Source organism: Schistocerca nitens, chromosome 2 (assembly GCF_023898315.1).
Source record: "Schistocerca nitens isolate TAMUIC-IGC-003100 chromosome 2, iqSchNite1.1, whole genome shotgun sequence".
Lineage (NCBI taxonomy): Eukaryota > Metazoa > Arthropoda > Insecta > Orthoptera > Acrididae > Schistocerca > Schistocerca nitens.
The window spans coordinates 62,873,224-62,899,654 of NC_064615.1; the positions used below are offsets into that span (position 1 = coordinate 62,873,224).

General features: G+C 40.9%; 1 protein-coding gene across 1 annotated transcript in view; it reads right to left on the minus strand.

Moving 5' to 3' along the window:
- Positions 1-26,431, minus strand: part of LOC126235717 (serine/threonine-protein kinase polo) — a 70,617-nt gene that overhangs the window by 18,985 nt on the left and 25,201 nt on the right. Inside the window, exon 8 of the mRNA XM_049944489.1 lies at positions 16,931-17,084. Within this exon, the coding sequence (XP_049800446.1) occupies positions 16,931-17,084 (154 nt within the window). The remainder of the gene's footprint in view (positions 1-16,930; positions 17,085-26,431) is intronic.

Consider the following 26,431-nt stretch of genomic DNA (forward strand, 5'->3'; position numbering starts at 1 on the left):
GGTAGACTGTGGTCTTTTCTAATTTACTTTCCTCAAAGTGTTTCTATTTGGGGAAAATATCAAGAAGGGAAGAAATCCTAGTAACAGCTGTGCTAATGGTGACCACAGTGCAAAGTGTCACAGTTAACACACTGCCGTCTGCACATCTCATACAAATGTATTCGCTTGGCGCCGGGAGCACTAGTTCGGATTACTAGGCTTGTCGCCGGTTGTTTTTGACATTATCAGGAGCTCATAAGTTGTTAAGTTTTACTAATCTCGCCGTTAGTTCTCGTAAGTTCACAACCCTGCTCCCCTACTTTCATACAATTTTGAAGATATACATACGTAAATAAATACAAAATTTGTCCGTTTCATATATTTGTTTATTTGCATTGTCTTTGGTACACAGCACTTCTCTTTCATATGATACGCAGCAAGACAATTTAGAAGACTTGTAACAACTCCACAAGACTTGCACATTCAGTTGTTTGTTCTCGTTTTTCTCTTTTTGGAACATACATGGCAGTTCCTTCGTTTTCAGTTATTCATTTCGGAATTAAGTGTTAGATGGTGTTGCTTTATGTGACCGTAAAGTCTTAACCGGATCATAAGACGTATGCGATGTAGTGACAACTCCCACATTTTGCTCAGAAGCAGGTACATGGTCTTATCCCCAAATCAGGCACTTTCAATAACAAATCGTGAAATCTGAGACTTGCGGTCTGTATTAAAATATTGCTATGTACAGAACTTATTAAACAATGCACAATTGAAGAGGTACATGCAAACCTTTTTTGACCATTTTATAGTTTTCTATATACAGGGTAATAACTCAAATATTGGTCTGCCTGATCCACTCCTTCCATATATTTATTTTAGTCTAATACACTTTCAGGTTTTTTATTGTGTAATTGGTTTTTCTAAATTTTCTTTGAGTGTCAGTCAAAGTGGCATTATGTATTGTAGAGATCATTCGTATTGTTTTAATTTTCAAAGCTCTCCATACCTGTGCGAGTACTTCACCTTTCCGTTAATGACAAGTTTCAAACACATTGACTTTTGCGAGCTTTAATTTTTCTGGAAATCCTATATTTTGCTGTATCGTTCCACAAACTCGAATTTTCTTTTCAAGTAACTTCTCTGCAAGTTCTACACTATTCTAATAATTATCCATGTCAAGGTGATGCCACTTTCCATAAAAAAGTGTCAATAGTTCCATCACTGTTTTTGCTAAAGGCTTTCCAGCGCCGCTATGTATCTTGAATGAGGAAATGTATCCCGTACTCAAATCACACAGCATCCAAACTAGTATGCCATATTTTGTAATTTTCGACGGATTGTAAACTTTAAAATTTAACCACCCATGCCACGGTATCATTCCTTCATCAATTAAGATGTTTTGATTTGGATTAAAGATTTCTTTAAACTTTTTGGAAAAATAATCAATTACAAATTGTGCTCTGAAAAGCCAGTCGGCATTATCAAGTTTATTGTAGTCAGAAAAATGTAAAAATGATAATATTTGTCTGCATCGATTGCGGGACATCGTTTTGTGAAATATCGGTGTATCTATCAATGGATTCATTGACTATTAGTCAACGATCCTTGCTTTTTTTGTAATTCCCTTAAGGATAGAAAACCCAAACCATTTTCCAAGTTCGGGTCCTGTAATGTCGACAAATTTGGCATTTTTTTAATCCAGTTTCTTCTATTGCAATTTTGACTGTAAAACTTGTTGGTTTCGTTGCTAATATATTCAAATAAATCATTCCCAATATACAATTCTATGCTATCCTCAACGCTCTGTGTATCTTTGGGACATATGTTTAGACCTGAACATCCCTCAACTTTATTATTGATCCTCAGTAAATCAAAATCTGACCACTGTGCACTGTCGTCTTATTCTGATTTATCCGAATCAGTTGGCAACCATAGCGTTCACCGAATTCTTCTTGGACATGTTTCACTATCTTCTGACAATTCTGCTTCACTTTCATAATTGATATTCAATGTCTTCTTCCCACTCAAGTCATCCGAAACGTCAGACAAGACATCCGCACATTCATCGTAAATAATCATATCGTCTCTTTCGTCTGCCATGATGAAAGGGCACTTACTTGTTGACATCTGTAGCTTATTGTTACCTAAAAAAACACCAACAGAATGCAAAAGATACTAAAGTGCTGTCACCAGCCACTGCACAATACTATGCTCACGACAACTGTGGTGTCGCCAGACCAGATAGTGTTAACTACGGAAAAACTGTAAGCTACAAAAGGACACTACTACGTTATGATTTTATTAGCAATGCCTGGATGACTGCTGAAGCTTCTATGAAGTTTAGATGCCAGGATGGGGCAGAAGGAAGAACAATAATTCATTTTGACACTAGCCTTACAATACAAAGCTAACTACATTCCTCAGAAGAACTTTGTGTTTCTACCTGCGAACTGTGTAAGTCACCTGCAGTACCTAAGGCTGTGCATAATTCATCCCACAAAAGCCAAATACAGGATGCGTGTTGTTCAGAACTAATTTTTATTTCTCGAAGAACACTAGCAATGAGAATATTTTACAGTGAACGCAGATGTCCCCAGCTGCCTGGAATGATGTAACCTAAAAGAATGTGTTTACAAAATTTCCAAACACTGGCTGTAGGTCAATACCAGAAGCTGCAGAACACAATTTCCCTGAATGCCGTTACAATAAGTGAAATTTTCTGAAATCTATGAAGACATCCTAAATTCTGACCATCAGCTACCTGTGACTGTGTAATGTGTTTGTAAAGAACCAAGCACAGCTTGATGGAGGCAACTTGGGGTTGTTATGAGATGGAGGAAGAGGTGAAAGATTCGGCTGTACTAAGTTTTTCTGCAGCTGTTAAACTATTAATCTTGATTTAGTGTGGACTACTAACACCCTCCCCATTCTTTAATGAATGTAACTCCATGTATAAAACATCTCAGTTTGAAGAAAGCTAGTTTTCCTAATATGCTTGTTCATTAAATGAAAAATTAATTTTTGTCATAAGAAACCTAAAACTGTGCTCTCAAACAGTGTTTTGTTTCTCCACTAGACAGTGCCACAAGTTCCTCCAAAAAATCTTAACACAACACACATGTAAATGTCACACTAACAAATTTAAATCCACCTGATGGAGGTTTAAACCTTTGAAACGTATTGTGGAGATAAATAAACAGTGAGTGGTAACAGTAAACTTGCTGTTCCATTTATGTCAATAACAGTCATGGTAAAGCCCAACCTAAAATGTTCGCATTTAAACTTATGTCTGTTTATGGCTCCATGCTTCCCGAGTTACGCTTCATACTGCAACATAATTTGGCAAGTACAATCAATGAGTATGTTGGTACTGTCTGCAAAATGTGTTATGAAGTTAATACTAAGGAAGTAATCAATAATAAAAATTACTGCATAAATACTGAAAATTTACTAAGCAAAAATCTTTTTCCCTTACATTCTGTGGGTGGCAGGAGCAAGAAAATATCACAGAAAGGTTTGACATGACATGCAATTTCTAAGTGCCATACTTCTCATTAGCAGATTGGTACTGTCTGGATAATTTTCACACTTTGCGTTATGATGCCTCAGGGATATATTCACAGTTCCAAACTTTGGTACGTGTCTCACTGTGCTAAACCTGTAATATGGAATTATTCCTCTTAATGAGTACATGACAACTCTTTAAATACCGTCAATAATTTAACATTTTTATTGCCATTCGAAGTCTTCAGAGTCAACCTGTGATTGGAACTAGGTGGCTGTTTTGGCCATTTAGTTATACAGACGAGCTGGTTCTGACCAACATCAAGCAGCTAGAATGGCAACTACTGTTCTTGCAGTATTCTGACAGGAAGGAGCTAACTGCCTCTTAATCCCCCCCCCCAAAAAAAACCAAACTCAAGAAATAAATGACTTAACAACTTTTCCTTTTTCTGCGACGTTACTTATCTATATGACGAGACTAATGAAACAGTTCCTTCTTCATTCCAGATAATGCCTTTACATCTAGACACCATTTAGTGATTTTACAACTATCTGTCGAGTTAACGAGAAATGTGGTATAATATACATTTAAAGGTTGCTAAGACCAAGACGTGAAGTTTCGATCATATGGGCTGGAAAACCTATTTTCTGACTATGAGACACTTCATTAGAATACCTTAGCAAAAACACCTAATTAAAGAAAAAATATCTGAGTGCCCAGAAATTTGTTAATAGGGAGTTTTATGATGAAAATAAACTCAATGTGGGGTTTAGTTGCCTCTGTACCATATGATTCCTGTTTTAAAGGCTTTAAGGTTGTATGGGTAAATCATTTAGAAATCTTATGTGCAGACTGTAATACAATGAACTGCATTACATACAAATCCACTATGTATCAGTCTTTTACTTTATGGCATTCTTTCATTCCGTAATAGTATATTCATAGGGAAATCTTTAGCTTTGCGCTGAAATGCTTACAGCATCTTAACTTCATTGTCTTTATGACTTATCTATATATAAATCAGGCTTCTAACAATGAGCAATTCAATTGCTCTTTGTATGACCATTTACACAAACTTAGCAATACCAAATTGAATTACTTTCATCAAAAATATGATGTACACAGGCTTTTCAGAAGTGCTGCACACCTCAACAGATTAACAACAATTGCATTAGTATTGTGTACAGATATCAGAATTTTAGATATCCTTGTAGCTTTTTGAGGATACATACAAAGTAAAACTTCTCATAAAACGCTGTTTTTTGTAGAAATCTTACTTAAAAATAATCACTCTCAAGAAAAATATACTTCTGCCCAAACATTCCACAGAAGTCAGTTAGTCAATTAAGTCAGACATGAATATTCTGTACATCAAGGAAGAATTAGATGGGAGAGTAAACCGAGTCATAAACTTCGAGCGGGTGCACCTGTGTATTAAGTGCGCCAACCACAAATAACATTGTCTTGCACAGTTCCACAGACGTTCTACAATCGTGAGCCTGTATCTATTCTTTCATTATTGCTTCAGCTATCATAGTGACAAGTTGTGTTGTCAAACATCCAGGTTAACAGCAGCAATATAAAATACGCAGTGAAACAGGTGAGAAAAATATATGAACTGTGCAATAAAATGGCCTAAATTATGAGCTAGCAGCACAACCCCACAATGAGGCAGTACAAGATAATTAGTAATTAAATATGCTCGAGGTGGGACATTACTGTGTGGTAACATCTTTATGCAGCAACAGTGTGATTCATTGGAAGTTATTTTATTATTGTTTAGACAGTGATTTAGCACATAAGTTTATTTAATCATCATTAATTAAACTAAGACTACAATGTGATTTTGCTTATACACATTAGCCTTGTTAACACAAAGACAGTAATTCTGTACATGTGTGAAGTATTCCACATGCCCCCTCATGTTGCGAAAATCAGCACACGCGCTTGAAGGTTAAAATTGAATGCAAAATCATGTAACTTGCCAAAATCCACAGAAGGCTTATTCATCAGGATTTGAAGCATTACCTCATGAGCTTGAGGTACACATTTGTACTAGCAATTGCTAGTCTTCTGGAACATCAGCCAGGAACAAAAGGCAAATTAACACAGGCAATGGTTAGTGAAAGACTCAACTAGGCTTTTAACATTAAGCATCAGTTTGGGAATGATGTCAACTGGTACCAGTTGAGGATGATACGGCAGTCAGTCAATCCCATTGGGCCTTCTGAGACCTGTTCAGATGAGGCAACTGAGATGAAAATAAAAATGTATGAAACTGAAAATGACAGCAATGGAAAATAATGTATGAAGATAGATCCATGGGATAGCACATGGAACAAAAGAAGAAATGTATCGGTAAGAGGTAGTGTGGAATACCATACATAAATAAATGGATGAAGACAAGAAACTGCAAGGATCATGTTGAAACAGTTGATCTAACAAGACTAGCCAAAATTTCTGTACAGAAGACTACAGACACGGGAACAAACAACTGGATGACCACCTAAAGGATGGGACAGTAGATGGTCCAGTAAATTCACAGACTGAGGCAGGAAAACAGGGCAACTCTAGTAGGAAGTAAGTGGCTTTGATTTACTTAAGCATGTTTCGGTACCTTCTGCTCAACATTCAAAGGATTTTGTTTATTTTTTGATTACAAATGACCCTCTTTTATTGATTGTTTTGTATACAATATTTCTGCTGCTTGTTACAGTTTGATATTTTAGTCTGATTCCTGTTATAGATATATTAAAACACCTCTTACTATCACTATTGCTGTTTCTGTTTGAACAATAGTTTTGCACATATTTATCTTATCGCAAAAAACACGGAGTTTCTACCACCAGCCCACATGTTACTGTCAATAACAATAACAGTTATAAATGAAGAACAGCTCAGGAATTTATTTAACATATCTGAAACATCAGACTGTAGTATCAGAAACAATAATCTGTAGAATATATGGTAGATACAAAACTACTAATACAACAGAACTTTGTGCGATGTGTGATCAAGTAATAAACAAAACCACTGACGAAACAACAGAAAATGCTGAATCATATTCCTTCAGTGAATTCTTGCATTCATCTAAACAGCAATCTAATCTAAAACCTGGAATCTTTGTGCTCTCTTCAGCAAACAAATTTTTATTACTTCATGCTGAAAGTTGAATGACGCAGCAGCAATCCAGGAAGTCTTAGGAAAATATTCTGCCTCAGCTCAATTCAAGTTTCTCTACCTGTCACTTTCCAGCATGAAAAAGCAGAAGATCAAAGCTATGTCTGTTGCACACTCTTGGATGAAAATCATGAAAAACTTTGTCCTGGCTTGGGAACAGCCCAGAAATCAGCCCTATTACAAACTTGCGGAGCAAATATTGAAGAAACAACAACGACAAAACTTATCAAGAAACGCACAGAAATATAGCACTGATGAAGAAACAAAATATTTGGCCCCTTCTAATAGAAAGTATGCCAAGCAGAACTGATTTACTACTGAGTATAAAACACGCACACAAAATAATGATGGAACATTTAACATGAACTTGCATTTTTTCTGCAAAAATTCTAGTAGATTCTAATTATTTTCACACTTCTGCTTGCTGTTGTCTCACAGCAGAAACCTTATGACAGTTATTCACCAACATGTTTCACCATATACTTCAACAAGGAATCTATATTAGTAAAACGCTATCCTATAACCAGCACCAAAGCCCTGTATCAATTGCAGCATAAGAACTGCATAAACTATTTTCAGTATTTTGTATAATTACTGACTGAATGCTGTCTATCTATTCATTAAGTGGTATTACCTTACGGGTAAAAGTTGAACACAATAACACAAGTACCGTATTTACACAAATCTAATGTACACCTTTTTACTATATGCAGTATTCAAAACTGAGGTGCACATACGATTCAGTGGCTCATTACATTTGAGTACAAACATGAATTTGTTGTTCACCAGCAACGTCGTTGAAATTTAGGCAAGTAGAAAGAACATTGTGTGAAGTTACTTTCAAACATAAAGTCACTTTTGTGCTAAAAAATATGGTAACAGGTGGGTGGGACAAGAGTTCAATGTAGCTGAGAGTAACATTTGCTTATGAAAGAAACAAATTGGCATTATTTGCAACCACCGCGTCTTGAAAGAGATTCAGTGGTCCTCGCAAAAGGAAGTCTTCTTGGTGTTGAGGTAGGAGTTCTGGAATTCATCTGTGAAAGAAGGAAGAATGGGGAACCTGTGACAATTGACACCATAAGAAACGAAGCAAAAGAGGTGGCTGCAGTTCTTCATATACTGAGGCAACAGTTAAAGGCTAGTGATCAATGGGTTGATTGCTTTATGAAACAGGTAGGCTTATCTCTAAGACACTGTACAACAACATGTCAAATCCCCCACAGGATTTTGAGAAGAAACTTAAGGAGTTTCATGGATATACCATCACACTTCAAAAAGACATGAATTTTGGGTCAAATAGGCAACACTGAGGAGACACCAATTTGGTTTGATATGACATGATTACACAACTGATGAGAAGGGGACAAAAGTGGTTACCATCAAAACATGGTGGTGTTAAAGTGTGTTACTGTAATGCTGTCAAACACATTAGATGGGCCCGAACCTCTGCCGTTCTTGATCTTCAAGTGGAAAACAACCCTCCCCAAGACCCCTACAAATGCAAAGCTGTTTCCTGATGTTCGAAATCAAGAGAAGGGATGCATGACAGATAATAATACTTGACTGGCTCAAAGTATGGGAACTGTCACCAATACTTTGTCTTACTCCATTTCACAGTCATCTCACTTATGATGCAATAGCCAGTAACAATGGAATGACTTGTGTGTTACAAACCTTCAACATTAGTATAAATAAACCTTTCAAAGGTTATGCTCAGGAGAAGGAAAAATGGTTTTGTGAAGCAAACTGTGAATCGACTCCGACAGGAAAAATTACATGTTCTGCTCTCCACTCACTGTTTCACCTGCCTGGAAAAGCATCCAGGCACCCATGATCGTAAAATCATCCAAAAAATGCTATATTTTAAATACTCTGGAGGCAGTGAAGTTATGTGCTCTGGAATGCCTCCGGGGTTCGGGAAAGATCAAATGTTTCTGATGCAGACTCCTCCAAGGATACCCAGTAATGATGACATAATTGAATAATGCTTAGGAATGCATGTAATTTATGGTGTGCGCATACGATATAAGCAATGAGGTTAGGAGTTATTTTTTAATAATAACTGTCAGTTGACAATGGGGTCCTAATTATTCTTCTGAGAGTTCACATACTCGAGCACTATGTAAACTAAATTTAGCCAGCCAGTGACGTATCAACAAACTCTCTTTGACAATTTTTAAAATCTGGGTGCATTAGATTCACATAAATACAGTATTACCATTAGAAAATATGTTGAGGCAGAGTAACAGACTGTGCAAAAACACCCGAATTTTAATACCATAGTACAGCAGAAACCCACTAATCCAATACCTTTGGGACCTTGATGGTGTCAGACTACCAAAACTTCTGGATTAATGAGCATAATCTAAAAATAGTAGTGTACAGAGCGAGAGAGACAAGGTAAACAATGGGCGAATAGCCTGATTCTCTATCGTGTGTTCTCTGGTGTCTTCAAAGTTATAACAAATCTCTAATAACAGCGTTTTGTAATGAAGAAATTATAGCATACATCCTGTTGCTGTTGTTGTCTCAAGTCCCGAGACTTGTTTGATTCAGTTCTCCATGCTACTCTATCCTGTACAAGCTGCTTCATCTCCAAGTCACTACTGCACCCTACATCCTTATGAATCTGCAGTGTATTCATCTCTTTGTTTAGGGCTACGATTTGTACCCTCCACGCTGCCCTCCAGTACTAAACTGGTGATCCCTTGATGCCTCAGAACATGTCCTATCAACCAGTCCCTTCTAGTAAAGTTGAGCCACGAACTCCTCTTCTCCCAAATTCTATTCAGCACCTCCTCAGTTATGTGATCTACCCATCTAATCTTCAGCATTCCTCTGTAGCACCACTTTCGAAAGCTTCTATTCTCTTCTTGCCTGAACTATTTATCAACCATGTTTCTCTTCCATACATGACTACACTCCATACAAATACTTTCACAAACGACTTCCTGACACTTAAATCTATACTCTATGTTAAATTTCTCTTCTTCAGAAACACTTTCCCTGCCATTGCCAGTCTACATTTTGTATCCTCTCTATTTCGACCATCATCAGTTATTTTGCTCCCCAAAGAGCAAAACTCATTCCCTACTTTAAGTGTCTCATTTCCTAATCTAATTCCCTCAGCATCACCCGACTTAATTCGACTACTTTCCATTATCCTCATTTTGCTTTTGTTGATGTTCATCTTATATTCTCCTTCCAAGACACTGCCCATTCCATTCAACTGCTCTTCCAGACCCTTTGCTCTGTCTGACAGAATTACAATGTCATTGGCAAACCTCTCAAAGTTTTTCTTTCTTCCCCGTGGATTTTAATTCCTACTCCAAATTCTTCTTTTGTTTCCTTCACTGCTTACTCAATGTACAGACTGAACAACGTCGGGTACAGGCTACAACCCTGTCTCACTCCCTTCTGAACTACTGCTTCCCTTCATGCCCCCTCGACTCTTGTAACTGCCGTCTTGTTTCTGTACAAATTGTAAATAGCCTTTCACTCCCTGTGGTTGACCCCTGCCATCTTCAGAATTTGAAATAGAGTATTCCAGGCAACATTGTCAAAAGCTTTCTGGAAGTCTACAAATGCACGAAATGTAGGTTTGCCTTTTCTTAATCTAAGATAAGTCGTAGGGTCAGTATCGCCTCAAGTGTTCCAACATTCTACGGAATCGAAACTGATCTTCCCCAAGGTCGGGTTCTACCAGTTTTTCCATTCGTCTGCGAAAAGTTCATGTTAGTATTTTGCAGGCGTGACTTATTAAACTGATATTTCGGTAATTTTCACACTTGTCAGCACTTGCTTTCTTTGAGATTGGAATCATTATATTATTCTTGAAGTGTGTGGGTATTTCGCCTGTCTTCTACATCTTGCTCACCAGCTGGTAGAGTTTTGTCAGGGCTGGCTCTCCCAAGGCTATCAGTATTTCTAATGGAAAGTTGTCTACCCCTGGGGCCTTGTTTCGACATCCTGTAACATAATGTTAAGATTTGATGACAAGTTTAGAATAGTACAGCATTGTACTGCAGTACAGAACTGCATGTTTTATACTACAGCACGTAAAGTATTTCTGTGTTTTATTCACTATAAATAAGACCAAATGTCTTGTCTGATTTTCTTCTTCGAAAACTTGTTACGTACAGTATGCAAATTTACAAGTTCTGCAGTGTTGTACGATTTGCTGCTTTCAGCAAATCTTCTGAAGTATATATTGTGACAGCTAAATCATTCCAGGTAAGTGGAGGTGTTGAGTTTGTTGCGTAAACCGCTTCTTCACCAGATTTAATATATGGTAGTTTAGTTGGCTATATTACACTTTGTACTATCAGTTCATCAGATATTTCTTCGAATAAACCATGGATCTTTCCAGTGGTGAGGTGGCTTGCATGCCTCAGCAATACAGATAGCTGTCCCGTGGGTACGACCACGACAGTAGTATCTGTGGAAAGGACAGACAACCAGTAGTTGCAGGGGCAACAGTCTGGATGACTGACTTATCTGGCCTTGCAAAGTCAAGCAAAACGGCCTTGCTGTGCTGATACTGAAAACATCTGAATGTGGGGGCAGGGGGGGGGGGGGAGACACTATAGCCATAATTTTTTCCCCGAGGACAAGCAGCGCTACTGTATGGTTAAATGATTAGGGCATTCTCTTGGGTAAAATAGTCCTCCAGTCTCATCTCCAGGTGGGGACTGCTCAGGAGGATGTCGTAATCAGGAGAAACAAAACCAGTATTCTATGGGTCAGAGTGTGGAATGTTAGATCCCTTAATCAGGTGGGTAGTTAGAAAATTTGAAAAGGAAAATGGGCTGGTTTAAGTTATAGTGGAAATTAGTGAAGTTTGGTAGCAAGAGGAACAGAACATCTGATCAGTTGAATACACGTTATGAATACAAAGTCAAACAGAGGTAATGTAGGCATGAGTTTAATAATGAATAAGAAAACATGAATGCAGGTAAGCTATTATGAATAGCATAGTTAATGCATTATCACAGCCAAGATAGCTACAAATTCCACACCTGTCACATGCCAACTAGCTCTGCAGATACAGAGATTGAAGGAATGTATGGTGAGAAAAGACATTCAGATTCATGGGGAACTGGAATTCCACAATAGGAAAAGGAAGGAAAGGAAAAAAAGTAGGTGAATATGGACTGGGGAAAGGGATGAGAGAGGAAACTGCCCGTTAGAATTTTGCACAGAGCCTAATTTAATCATCACTAACACTAGTTTGCTGTATATATGGAAGAGACCTGGAGACACTGGTAGGTTTCAGACTGTTTATATAAAGGTTAGACAGAGATTTATGAACCATATTTTAAATTGTAAGACATCCCCAGGGGCAGTTGTAGACTCTGTCCACTATTTGTTATGAACTGTAGATTAAAACAGGAGAAATTGGAAAACAGTAGGAAATTAAGGGTATGCAAGCTAGGTAAGTTGAAAGAATAAAAGGTGGTTGAGAGTTTCAGAAGGAGCATTAGGCACCTTCTGCCTACAACAGGGGAAAAGAATACCGTAGAAAAAAATGGGTAGCTTTAAATGATCAAATAGTGAAGGCAGTAGAGGAGTATACAGGTAAAAAAAAGGACCTAATAGAAATCCTTGGATAACGCTGGAGACATTTCCTTTAACTGATGAAAAGAGAAAATTTAAAAATGCAGCAAATGAAGCAGGCAAAAGGGAATACAAGCGTTTCAAAAACGAGTGACAGGAAGTGCGCATTTGTTAAGCAGGAATGACTAGAAGACAATATTTTACTAGGGGGTAAGAGAGATACCACCTACAGGAAAATTGAAGAGGCCTTTGGGAAAAACAGAAGCAGTTGGATGAGTATCAAGAGCTCAGATGGTAAACCAGACCTAAACAAAGACAGAAAAGCTGAAATGTCGAAGGAGTATATGGAGTGTCTATAGAAGAGAAGTGAAATGACCATGTGGCACTGCTGGCTGGGAGGTCACATTCGAAGAAGTTCAGCCGCCGAGTTGCAAGTCTTATTTCAGGCGACTTGCATGTCAGTGATTATGAAACGGTGGTGGTGGTGGTGGTGGTGACACCCAGTCCACTAGAGCAGAAAGTCTCCAACCTGGCTGGGAACAGAACCCAGGTCCACTGCATGGTAGGCCAACATTACCACTCAGCTAAGCAGACTATAGCAGGGAAACGAACTTTAAAGAATTATTATACAAAGGGAAGTGAATGTAGATGAATATGAGATGGGGGGAGATGATACTGCAAGGAGAATTTGACAAAGCTCTGAAAGATCCGAGTCAAAACAAGGCCACAGAGTAGACTAGATTCCATCAGAACTAATAATAACCTTTGGAGAGACAGTCATGACAAAACTCTTCTACCTGGTGTGCAAGATGTAAGAGACACGCGAAATACCCCCATACTTCAAGAAGAATGTAGTAATTCAATTTCTATAGAAAGCAGTAGCTGGCAGGTGTGAAAATTAACAAACCATTAGTTTAGTAAGTCATGGTTGTTAAATACTAACAATTTGTTTACATACAAATGGAAAAATTGGTAGGAGCCAACCTCAGAGAAGATCAGTTTGGATTCTGGAGAAATGTAGGAACAAGCAAGACAATACTGAATCTATGACTTTTCTTAGAAGATAGGTTAAGGAAAGGTAGACCAATGTGTAGTTCAGATAAAGCATTTGATAATGTTGACTGGAATTTTTTCTTTGAAATTCTGAAGATCGCAGGGGTAAAATGCACAAAGCAAAAGGCTATTTACAACTTCTACAGAACCCAGATGGCAGTTGTGAGAGTAAAGGGGGCAAGAAAGGGAGGTAGTGATTGAAAAGGGAGTGAGGCAGGGTTGTAGCCTATCCCCAATGTTTTCAACATGTACACTAAACAAGCATTAAAGGATACAAAAGAAAAATTTGTAATAGGAGAATAGGAAATAAAGTTCAGGGAAAAGAAATAAGAACTGTTTGCCAGTGACATTTTAATTTCATCAGAGACAGCAAAGGATTCAGAAAAGCAGATGAATGGAATGGACAGTGTCTTTAAAGAAGGATGTATAACATAAGCAAAAGAAGTATAATGGAAATTAGTCAAATCAGGTTATGCTATGGGAATCATGTTAGGAAATGAGATGAAGTAGTAGATGAGTTTTGCAGCAAAGTAACTGATCAAAGCCAAAGTAGAGGGGATATTAAATGTAGGTAGCATTTCTGAAGAAGAGAAATTTGTTAACACTGACTGAAGAATTAAGAATCAAGAAGTTTTTTGACAGTGTTTGTCCACACCATAGCCATGTATGGAAGTGAAACATGGACGATAAACAGTTTAGATCAAAAAAAGTTTTCAACATGTGGTGCTACAGAATAATGATGAAAATTGGATGGGTAGGTCAAATAATGAATGAGGAAGTACTGAATAGAATTGGGGAAACAAGAAATATGTGACAACTTTACCTGATTAAGGGATTAGTTGAGAGGAGACATTAAGAGATCACCAGTTGAGTACTGGAGGTAAGTGCGAAGGGTAAAAATCCTACGGTGAGACCAAGAGATGAACACAGTAAGGAGATACAGAATGAAGTAAGTTGCAGTAGTTATTTGGAGAGAAAGAGGCTTGCACATTAAAGAGTAACATGGAGAGCTGAATCAAACAGCATGGACTGAAGACAAAGAAAACAACAGCAGGTGGTTCTGACTGTCAAAGTCTATCTAGTCCAAAACTTCATCTTGTGGCAAATTTCTCATTTCATTTTGATGAACATTTAACCATATAACAACAGCATTACCTTCATTTGGAATAGTGAAGTCTGTTTCTTCATAGGCTTTTGGTCAGAGTTTTCACCAGGATTTCCTATGAGTAGAAGATGTTCCAGAAATAGGACCTTTAATACTCAAGTTAAAGGAAGACCACTGAACAGTCTGAATTGATAAGCTCCTGAAAAGAAGCTCTGTAAAGATACTTTGAATTCCGAATTACTCCCCAATCCATTGGTTGAATCATGAAAGTAGCATTTGCTGAAGGCTAGTGGCAAATATGTTCCCTGAGATCAATTTGGACACTGGAGAGTAGGCTAAAAACCAGCCCCTGCACAATTCCAATGTCATCCATGCATTGGAATAAGCTCCACAAATTCCAATAAAATTTTTAACTCCATTAAAAGCTCTTTGCCTTTTGCACTTGCTAACAATGAAGTAGTCTTTCAGAACTATTGGAATAGAAACACTTGCACAAAATTTTATGCAGCTGATCTATTTTGGCCTTTTTCAAAGCTTTTTGTGATGCAATGTCTTTTACTGCGCCTGTCTGTGAGGCGAACCTTTGAAGTTAACCTTTTTTCAAAAATCTCTTATTGTTGAAGAATCAAAATTATATTCTTCCATAACCTTATTTCTACATCACTACTTTACTTGCGACTAGAATGACTATTCGCACTACATGACTTAATTGTTGACCACTGCTGAGCGTGTCTGAAATGTTGAGTACGTACAGAGCGATGCCAAACTACTGAACATGCTAGACTGCCAGATTACTGTGGTTTTACTTTATTTGAGAATGAGACCACGTAATTTCCAACAAACTTTACACACAATGTGTGGTGTCGTCTTTAGGGTGAGGTGCCAAACCAAGGCTGATACCTTGCAACACAACCACACATAGCCACAGCCTTGCAAGTGTTGCTACACCGCCACAACCGCCCATCTAATTACAGCCTAGCACAGTACTACTCTGCCCCGTCAATGTTTATTGAGAAAGGCAACAGCATAGCCTAGTACACTAGCTGTGTGATTACTGTCTTGTACAGAACTAGAAGTGAATGCAGTTGTTAAATATACTCTGAATGAGAGATTTGTAAATTGTCTGTACCAAGTGATAAGTCAATGTTCAGAAAAACTTTTAAACACTATTGGATTCCTGCGCAAACGGAGTACGAAGTTCAGTAATTTCTATCTATGTTGTAATAAAGTGAGCTAATATTTTGTGTGTTACAGTATCCACTTAAGATACCCCTGGAGCAAACCAATGGACTCACCATTGCTCTGGTGAGTAAACTCCAACCTTTAGAGAACGGTTTCTTGCTGACACCATCCACAACATGAGGAAAGGAAAAAGTTCATCACTTACTACATTTTCTCTGTTGGTGCAGTGTAACTTGATCACTAGGCAGACATTTTAATTTATTACTTCTTTACAACTAACTGTACTTGCAACATTTTCTGCCGACAGTTCCCATATATACCAATAAATGTACCTGCAAAATTTTATCACTGTACGACAGGCAGGAAGTGAAACACTGAGATGTGAAAAAAATAGCTTTCCTTAAAATGGAGTGCAAATTCCCTGCCTAAATTCATCCAGTGTTTCACCATGAGAGTACTTTGTGACTTCCAATGAACTTAATGTATTTCTAAACCTTTTCCTCACTTACATGCTTATTGGCAAGTATTTAACCCATTTATTCATTTGTAAAGCAATCAGACGTTTGCAACTGTTTTGTACATAGAGGTTCAATTCTTTTAAGAATTTGGGGTTTACTAGTGCATCCCAAATCAGAAGAGGGATTTCAGAAATTAGTGTTAGGAGAATGAGCAACACCTCTACTTGCAATACACTGCAGAGTGTCAGCGAAAAGCCTAGCTAAGATTACATCACTAAATACACTACTACAACAACTTCACATTTTTATCCTTATGTATGAAGCTTCCAGGAAATTTTTTTGTTAGTGAATCAAGTATATTCTTTTTCTCATGGAACTTTATTATCTGCTTCCAAGCTCACATACTGTGTACTTTCTATACACCGTAAAATTTAACTATCAGTACTCAATGCCTGAAGAAACAAATACTTGTTACCTGCAAGGAAACTAACAGAACAACACGACATCAAAACTGAACATGCACCTCTGTAAAAGTCTGAAGACACTGACTGCATTTGTTTGTTAAATCTTTATGCAGCCTTTGCACAGAAAGGAATGAAACTGATCTAGTTCCCTATCTGGGCCAAACTTCATTTCAGCAAAATTGAAATAGCTAAACTGTCTGTAATGCATTTGTAGGCTTTTCAGCCCAAAATTAGAAAATAAAAAAATTAAAGAGTTGAATGAGCAGAAATGGTATGGTTACAAAACAGACAGACATGTCTACAAATTTGTGTGAATGCCAAGAACATGCTGTAATCAAGACTGCCCTATAATCAAGGATCAACGAACGGAAAAAAGTTAAAGTGAGAGCCTATCTTATTTAACAAACTGGTTTACATGCAAATATCTTTGTACTGTACTTACTTTCGATTGGGATGCAAACTCAACTTCGTGTAATCGTTGAACATAACACAGACACTATCATCAGACAGCTGATAGCCAAAACCATATTTATCTGAATAATCAACCCATTTACTAATCCACACAAATGGGTGAGATGCAGGATCTGTTGTCTCATCTGTTAACCAAGCAACACATAATATTAAGGTTCAGAATGTTACTTTATATAATAATAATAATAATAATAATAATAATAAAATAAATAAAGGTAGCTGCAGCCATGTTCAGAAAGGGGTAACGAGGACAAAGGAGATGGCATGCCCTAGCACATGTTGGCAAGTGAAAGTTAAATAAGTCAATGGTGTAGAGATGAACAGAGAAACAATATGTCAAATGTAATGGGATTCACCTATCTGCACTGAAACAGATGAAGCAAAATGTGCACGATGAATATTTCACTGATATTAATAGATATCTTGTGAACAAGAGGACACACTTGCAGAAATGGCATACTACATCAGATTTCTTTAGAAAAATTTACCATAGGAAGCAGCTAGTGATTTATTTAGACAAAACATGTATTCATACATATTACACTGTGAATGGAAGCTTCATGAGTATTAATGTGTATGTGCACTACTGTGCAACTATTACTGTGAGACTTTGTGCAATTGCATAAGGAACAAAGGTCTTGGCACTGAGAAGCACAAATTTTCTCCTGTTTATTTAATTACCAAATTTTTGTAGGAAAACTGTTCCCCTCTTACTGCCACCATACCATACAATCACTGGTGTGGAATCTTGGGAAGAAGAAGAAGAAGAAGAAGAAGAAGAAAATCCCCTCTCCACAGTGAAGAAAGTGCTGATGCTTTTGATGCTAACGAACATTGTCAATCACCCAACTTGGTGCAACCCTTTCAATGTTGTGCAACTTTAGCATCCATTTAGTGAGTCAGTACATGCACAGTAAGTCTGCATCAAGAACACACACTTGGGAAAGAGAGATTTAAATGAAACCATGTACCTGTACAGAGTGAAGCCCTCACTGCATGCAGTCTGAACCCCCAAATGGTAAGACATGCAATTATTTAGATTCTAGGTATGTTTTGGGCAACCTCCCTCTACACCGTTTTTAAGCAAATGCACAGAGCATCAATCCTTGCGGTTGCTGGAGAATCAAGACAAGCAGCGTACTCAGCAAAATTCAGACATGGTCAGTGAGGTACGATCAGTTGTAGATGCAAAACCATTTTGTGTGTCATTCTTCAAGGAACATTTACTAATACCCCATCACACATGGCTCAGCAATGTCTTAAGGTATGGCCAAAAGATGGTAACTCCTCAATGTAGTTATTACATCAATTTGAAGGATTCTCCATTTCATCTCACATCATAAAATTTGGTTTTGCACTCTGCATATCACTGAACAATGCAAACCCCCAACTGTAATCACCAATTTAATATGTAACAAGAGTAGTAAAGGTAACAATGAAGCCCACAGTCTTGGCGTTCAATCAATAGGCACAAACCACACTAAAAACTAAGCTTTAAGACAACTCATTTCCTCAGAGCCAACTCCATTATTTGGAGTCCACCCACATTTATAGTTTCAGATAAAAGTTATTATGTTACAATGATGTACTTGCTTTCACTGTACAATAAGATCAAGTTAAACATGTTTGACAAAATTTGAGCCCCTCAACGTGCCAGGAATGGGAACCAGCAACCATTTTAACAGGAAGCCTCTATTGTCTCTTAAGGCTGCACACAGAGATGCAGGCACTTCTTGCTATGTTCACGTTTAATACCCTAGTAGCCATTTACCCTTTTGTAAGACACCTCTTACCTGGATTCATCACTTTTCTTTAGCAAACCCTGAATGAACCAAAATCTTTAAGAAAGGTTTTTGTTTCAATAGTTCAAACTCAAATGCTAGACTGCTTCCTTGAACATTCAGTGACTGACATTCTATCACGACATTCCATCGCACAAGACAGTAATTCTGGACGTACCTACATGAGGGTGACCGTTACCTACATGCCAAAAGTAAAATTTTCCTTCCCATACTCACTATCTTGTTCCATTTCACAAAAAAGATTTTGTGCAAAATTCTGCTCCATCTTACAGCTAGGCAACCTGAAACAATTTGTAGTTGGGAAAGAATGTATCCGTCAACTTTTACCATTCAAAAGTGGTACGAAATGTTTCGTATCTTCACTACTGCCTCTTTTACCCTCAGAAAAATTTGCGGGGCTACGGGTTTGCATAAGAAACAACTTGATAGCAGTTGGCTATTTTTATATTCTCTGGTAATAATCTGTAAAACTAATTGTTTTTTAAGCTTCATCTTTTGTGGAAATGTTATTGTAATTCTGAATAATTTTATACACTTATTCCTGCATGCAACTGTCTTCTGATTTTTCTTGTTACTCATGTTCCAATTTTGCAACCATGATCATAACATCTTTAAAGGCCTTTGTGGTAGAAAATCTCATGAATAAAATTCTTGTACCTAGAATGACAAAAGACAAGAACTCTACAGCCACAGAGGAATAATAAACACACATTGTATCCCACTGGTTGAATTTTCCTCTTCATTCTTACCTCCTGCTTTCAGCTCTTGTGGCACGTTTTCTTACCCAATGTTGTCACAGCAAGTAAGTATTCTGATCATCAGTCAACCCATGAAAAGGAAATATTAAGGTGCTTCAACTACTTCGATGCCATGAACTAGGCTTCTACAAACATTCAAGCAAAGAAAATATACAGGGTGATTCTAGAGGAATGTCACAATTTGTGAGGTGATTCTACGTGTGAAAATAAGTCCTATGAACGTGTGCCTGAATTCCAATCGTTATGGAACTGGAGCGGGTTGAAGACTATACACATGCATGAATGATTATGAAGACAAGTGTTTTTTTTTTGTTTTTTTGTTGTTGTTATGGTTTTAGGGCACAAAACTGCTACAGTCATTAGCGCCCAGTCTGTGACTTAGGGAAAGGCAGAAATGGGAACGAAACTCAAAAAATTGAAGAAACCAAAAATAGAAGGAAAGCTTAAAAACCACTATAGAAGGGGGTTGGTTGTCCCCAAAAAAGAACTTCAAATGACTGACGTCATCTCACTGGCAATAATAAACTCGAGAACGCGATTGGCTGAGCGTGTGTCATCTCCTAAAATGGAAGATATATCAGGCGACAGCTGTAGACGGACGTGTAACAGAGGAAAATAGGGGCACTCAAGTAAAAGGTGTCTTACCGTCCAAAGCTGAGAGCAGTGGGGACAGAGTGGGGGAGGATCACCACTTAGAAGATGTCTATGGCTAAAAAGACAGTGCCCTATCCGGAGTCTAGTTAAAATTACCTCCTTCCAACGACGCGTTCGGGAGGAAGAGGTCCGAGCACAAGGAAGAGCTTTCACGTCCCACAATTTATTATGGGGAAGTGTCGACCAATGTGCATGCCATTAAAGAACAACACGACAACATAAACCGCTCTGTAGATCGGTAAAGGGAATCAATTGAATAGCTGGCCGAAGAAGAGAGACTGCAGCCTTGGCCGCAATATCAGCTGCCTCATTTCCACAGATACCAACGTGTCCTGGGAGCCAGAGAAACGCCAACGAGACGCCCCCTAGGTGGAGCAAGCGCAGACAGTCCTGAATCCGGTAGACCAGAGGGTGCACAGGGTAAAGAGCTTGGAGACTGAGGAGAGAGCTGAGAGAATCTGAGCAGACAACATACTGTATCCGCTGATGGCGGCGGATGTAGTGGACAGCCTGGAGAACAGCGTAACGCTCTGCAGTATAAACCGAACACTGGTCGGGAAGCCGAAATAGATTTGGGGTGTCACCAACAATATAGGCACTCCCTACACCTAACTATGTTTTCAAGCCATCAGTGTAAATAAATGTGGCTTCCTTCATTTGTGCACATAGAGCAGCAAATGCCCGACCATAAACAAGTGAAAGGGTACCATCCTTGGGAAACTGACAAAGGTCACGGAGCAGGCAGGTCCGGGGACGGAGCCAAGGCGGTGCTGTACGCCAAGTTGTCAAGAAGGTTTTAGGAAAGCGGAAGTAAAGAGAATGGAGCAGTTGACGGAAGCGGACTCCCGGTGGTAGTAGGGAGGAAGGGCGGCCTGCATACCCTACATCCAAGGTGGCGTCGAAAAAAATGTCATGGGCCGGATTAGCAGGCATGGAAGACAGATGGCTAGCATAACGACTCTGAAGGACTGCTCGCTGATTGGACAGTGGAGGTTCAACAGTCTCAGCATAAAGGCTTTCCACAGGGCTGGTGTAAAAAGCTCCAGACACTAAACGTAATCCACGGTAGTGGATAGAGTCGAGACGCCGAAGAATAGACGGCCGAGCAGAGGAGTAGACTATGCTTCCATAATCCAATTTCGAGCGCACTAGGGTGCGATAGAGGCGGAGAAGGACCACTCGGTCCGCTCCCCAGGAGGTACCATTCAGGACACGGGGGGTGTTGAGGGATTGCAGACAACGAGCCGAAAGATAGAAAACGTGGGAGGACCAGCACAGTTTTCTGTCAAACATAAGACCCAAGAATTTAGCGACGTCCGAAAACGGAAGGTTGACAGGTCCTAGATGTAAGGAAGCTGGAAGAAACTCCGTACGACGCCAAAAATTAACACAAACGGTCTTACTGGGAGAATAGCGGAAGCCGGTTTCGGTGCTCCAAGAGTGGAGGCGATCGAGACATCCTTGAAGACGTCGTTCAAGAAGGCTGGTCCGTTGAGAGCTGTAGTAGATCACAAAATCGTCCACAAAGAGGGAGCCCGAGACATCGGGAAGGAGACAGTCCATAATTGGATTTATAGCAATGGCGAACAGTACAACACTTAGCACGGAGCCCTGGGGTACCCCGTTTTCTTGGGAGAAAGTACGGGAGAGAGTAGTGTTCACCTGCACTCTAAATGTGCGCTCTGTCATAAATTCGCGAAGAAAAAGGGGCAGCCGACCTCGAAAGCCCCAAGAGAACAGTGTGCGGGGGATGCCTGTCCTCCAACAGGTATCACATGCTCTCTCCAGATCAAAAAATATTGCTACTGTTTGGCGTTTCCGGAGAAAATTTTTCATGATATAAGTGGAGAGAGCAACAAGATGGTCAACTGCAGAAGAATGCTTTCGGAAACCGCATTGGGCAGGTGTTGAAAGACTGCGGGACTCCAGCCACCAAGCTACATGGCAATTCACCATATGCTCCAAAACCTTGCATACACTACTCGTGAGAGAAATGGGGCGATAGCTAGAGGGGAGATGATTGTCCTTTCCAGGTTTCGGAACAGGAACGACAATAGCTTCCCGCCATCGTCTGGGAAAAGTACTGTCGGTCCAAATTCGATTATAAAGGTGAAGGAGGTAACGCACACTATGGGTTGATAAATGCAGCAACATTTGGATGTGGATACCACCCCGTCCTGGGGCGGAGCAGTGAGTTCCCGCATGGAGAAAACAGTATTATAGCTTTCGCGATTTTGAGAGGAGAAAGCAAGAGCTTGCACTTCCGCCGCACGTTTCTTCGGGAGAAACGCTGGCGTGTAATTTGAAGAGCTCGAAATCTCAGCAAGGTGCTGACCCTATGAGTTAGAAATTGCGACGGGGTCCACTAATGTATCATGCGCGACAGTGAGCCCAGAGACCGCGGAGAAACTAGGCGGGCCTGAGAACCGTCGAAGCCGACTCCAAACTTCCGAGGAGGGAGTGAAGGTGTTAAATGAGCTAATAAAGAATTTCCAGCTTGCCTTCTTGCTATCGCGGATGACACGATGGCATCGCGCACGGAACTGCTTATAGCGGATACAGTTGGCCAAAGTAGGATGGTGGCGGAAAACGCGAAGAGCATGTCGCCGCTCACGTATTGCGTCACTGCATGCCTCGTTCCACCAAGGAACTGGGGGGCGCCGGGGCAGTTCGGAGGTGCGTGGTATTGAATGTTCCGCAGCTGTAAGAATAACGTCGGTAATATGTGTGACCTCATCGTCGACGCTGGGAAAGTGACGGTCATCGAATGTCGCTAGAGACGAAAAAAGTGTCCAATCGGCTTGGGCAAACTTCCAGTGTCGCGGGCGCATATATGGCAGTTGAGGCTGCAGTCTACGGACACATGGAAAGTGGTCGCTCGACTGTGTATCATCAAGGGCGAACCATTCGAAGTGCCGAGCTAGCGGAACAGTACAGACCGCAAGGTCCAAATGAGATAAATTTGTCGTGGAGGCAAACAAAAATGTAGGGACCCCAGTGTTGAGGCAAACTAGATCCGCTTGGTGGAAGACTTCTAGCAATAGTGAGCCACGTGGACAAGGATGTGGAGATCCCCAAAGCGGGTGGTGGGCATTGAAGTCCCCAACCAGCAAATAGGGGGGTGGAAGCTGACCAAGAAGATGAAGGAGATCAGCTCGTGCCATTGGTGTGGACGATGGAATGTACACAGTACAAAGAGAGAACGTGTATCCAGAAAGGGAAAGACGGACGGCGACAGCTTGGAAGGAGGTGTTTAAATGGATTGGGTGATAATGGAGAGTTTCATGGAGAAGAATCATGAGTCCTCCATGGGCTGGAGTGCCTTCAACAGAGGGGAGATCATATTGGACGGACTGAAAATGAGGGAGAACAAAGCGGTCATGGCGACGCAGCTTTGTTTCCTGAAGACAGAAGATGACCAGCGAGTAGGATCGTAAGAGGATCTACAATTCATCCTGATTGGCTCGAACGCTGCGGATATTCCAGTGGATAATGGACATAGGGTGAACAGAAAATGGAGGAATGTGACCAAGGTTGCTGTCAACTCAACGACTGCTCAGAGCTTGCGACCGACAGAATGGAATGGCATTCAGCCGAAGGCAGAAGATCCTGATCCATAGGTTGTTCAGGAGCAGCTCCTGCCACCAGCAATCGGCCGGTTGATCGGCCGCCAGCAGTGCGCCTCAGCGACACAGAAGACGGCCGAGGGCGATTTCTGCCAGGTGGTGCTGTAGATGGGACACGCCTTGGCGGAGAAGGAGATGAACTGGGTTTCTTTGTAGCCTTCTTGGAAATATGATATTTAGATGAAGGAGGAACAGATGGTTGTGAAGTTGGGGTACGTAAAAAATCTTCACGAGTATTCTCTTTTTTCGAAGTCTTGGTGTCTGATTTTTGGGCTCGAGATTTAGCAGAACCCGATGAAGGGTGAGCCATAGAGTGGGCAGGCGATAGTGGTGAGGCTGAACGGGAGATCTTTGCGCTGGCCGATCTGACGACCGTGGCAGTAAAGGTGAGGTCGCAAGTCTGCATGGCCGCCTCCTTTGTTGGCCGAGGAGAAGCAAGGACAGTGCTGTATTTTCCTGTCTGAGGCACGGTGGGCTGTCGACTGGCGAATAATTTTCGAGCAGCAAAGGTCGACACCTTTTCCTTCACTCTGATTTCCTGGATGAGTTTTTCGTCCTTAAAAACGGGGCAATCTCGAGAGGAAGCAGCGTGGTCACCCACACAGTTGATGCAGCGAGGGGATGGAGGTGGACAAGCACCCTCATGGGCATCCTTGCCACACGTAGCACACTTGGCCGGATTGGAACAGGACTGGCTGGTGTGATTGAACCGCTGACACCGATAGCAACGCCTAGGGTTTGGGACGTAAGGGCGAACGGAAATTATCTCATAGCCCGCTTTGATTTTCGATGGGAGTTGAACTTTGTCAAATGTCAAGAAGACAGTGCGGGTTGGAATGATGTTCGTGTCAACCCTTTTCATAACTCTATGAACAGCCGTTACGCCCTGGTCAGACAGGTAGTGCTGAATTTCTTCGTCAGACAATCCATCGAAGGAGCGTGTACAAACGACTCCATGCGAGGAATTTAAAGTGCGGTGCACTTCAACCCGGACAGGGAAGGTGTGGAGCAGTGAAGTATGCAGCAATTTTTGTGCCTGGAGGGCACTGACTGTTTCTAACAACAAGGTGCCATTCCGTAATCTGGAACAAGACTTTACAGGACCTGCAATTGTGTCTACACCTTTCTGAATAATGAAAGGGTTGACCGTGGAGAAGTCATGACCTTCGTCAGACCGAGAAACAACAAGGAACTGTGGCAACAATTGAAGAACTGTCTGTGGCTGAGACTCAGTGAACTTACGCTTGTGAGCAGACATAGTGGAAGGTGAGGAAACCATTGCAGAAGAATCCCCCATGATTACCGGTGTCTCCGATGGCGCGCTCCTCCCTTGTGGGGGCCCTCTCGGAGGGCACTCCCGCCTTAGGTGATTGTTCACACCTCAGGTCACACCTCCCGACAACGGACGGAGGGACCAATCGGCACTTTCGGAAGGTATCAGCTCGGGTAATCACCCCTCCCTGGGCCCGGCCGTTACCGGGGGGTACGTACGTGTCCTACCTGTCTACCCGGGGCGGGGAATATCACGTTACCCCATCACTGGCTACGCATAAAAATGCGTGGGTCGGCCTTCAGACACGCACAGGGAGGAAGAAAGAGAAAGGGAAAAACAAAGAAAGGGGAAGGAAAGAGGAGATGTGTCTAACGCTGCAGCGGAGAAAAGGGTAAAGAGAAGAGGTAAGGAAAAGAGAAAGACAAAGGAAGGATGAAGACATACAAGCAGAGAAGGCGAAGAATGCGGTACATTTACGAGCACCCGTCTCCGGACGTAGGCACAAACCATACTCCCAGAGGGGGAGAAAGGGAAGGAAAGAGCCAGAGGTGAGGGGAGGAGGGGCGAAGATGGGGGAGAGGGAAGGATGTGGAAAAGGAAGGTATGCAGCCCGGAAAGGAAGGAGGGCCTCATTAGCTCGGGGTCCCTTGCTCGCTACGAACGTATCCACAAAAGAGTTGTGGACCCCCTGGGGGTTCCGTCAGGAAGTGGTGGACAGTTAAAACTTGAGTGCAACACGTACAAAATGGTGGGGTAGCACCACTTAGCAAATGATGGGCAAAAAGGCAGTGCCCAATATGCAGCCTAGTTAAAATGACCTACCAGCAGGAGGGCTGAGAGGAGGTCATCCAAGCCACTGGGAGAGGCTTAATAGGCCTGAGCTTGTTCCCATGAAGGGAGGACCATTGGCTCCTGACAGGCAGCAACACACAGATCATCGGAGGGGAAAATAGGTATTCGCGGGCTGATGTACGAGGACTGCAGCCTTGGCAGCAGCATCAGCAGCCTCGTTTCCTGGCAGAACGACATGACCAGGAACCCACAGAAACATCACAAGAGTGAGCAAATGACAGTTTTCCCACACCCACTGCACTAAGGGATAGTTGGTGTACAGTGCACATAGACTTTGAAGGACGCTGAGTGAGTCTGAGCAGACACAAATGAAAAGGCTGTGTCGCCTAATGTACTCAATGGCATGATACAAGCCAAACAGCTCGGCTGTAAATACTGAGCAGTGTGCCGAAGCCGATATTGAACGATACTGGTGCCAATGACGAAAGCATACCCAACACCATAGGCAGTCCGAGAACCATCAGTGTATACAAAGGTACCATCGCAAAGTTCCATGCAAAGGTCGTG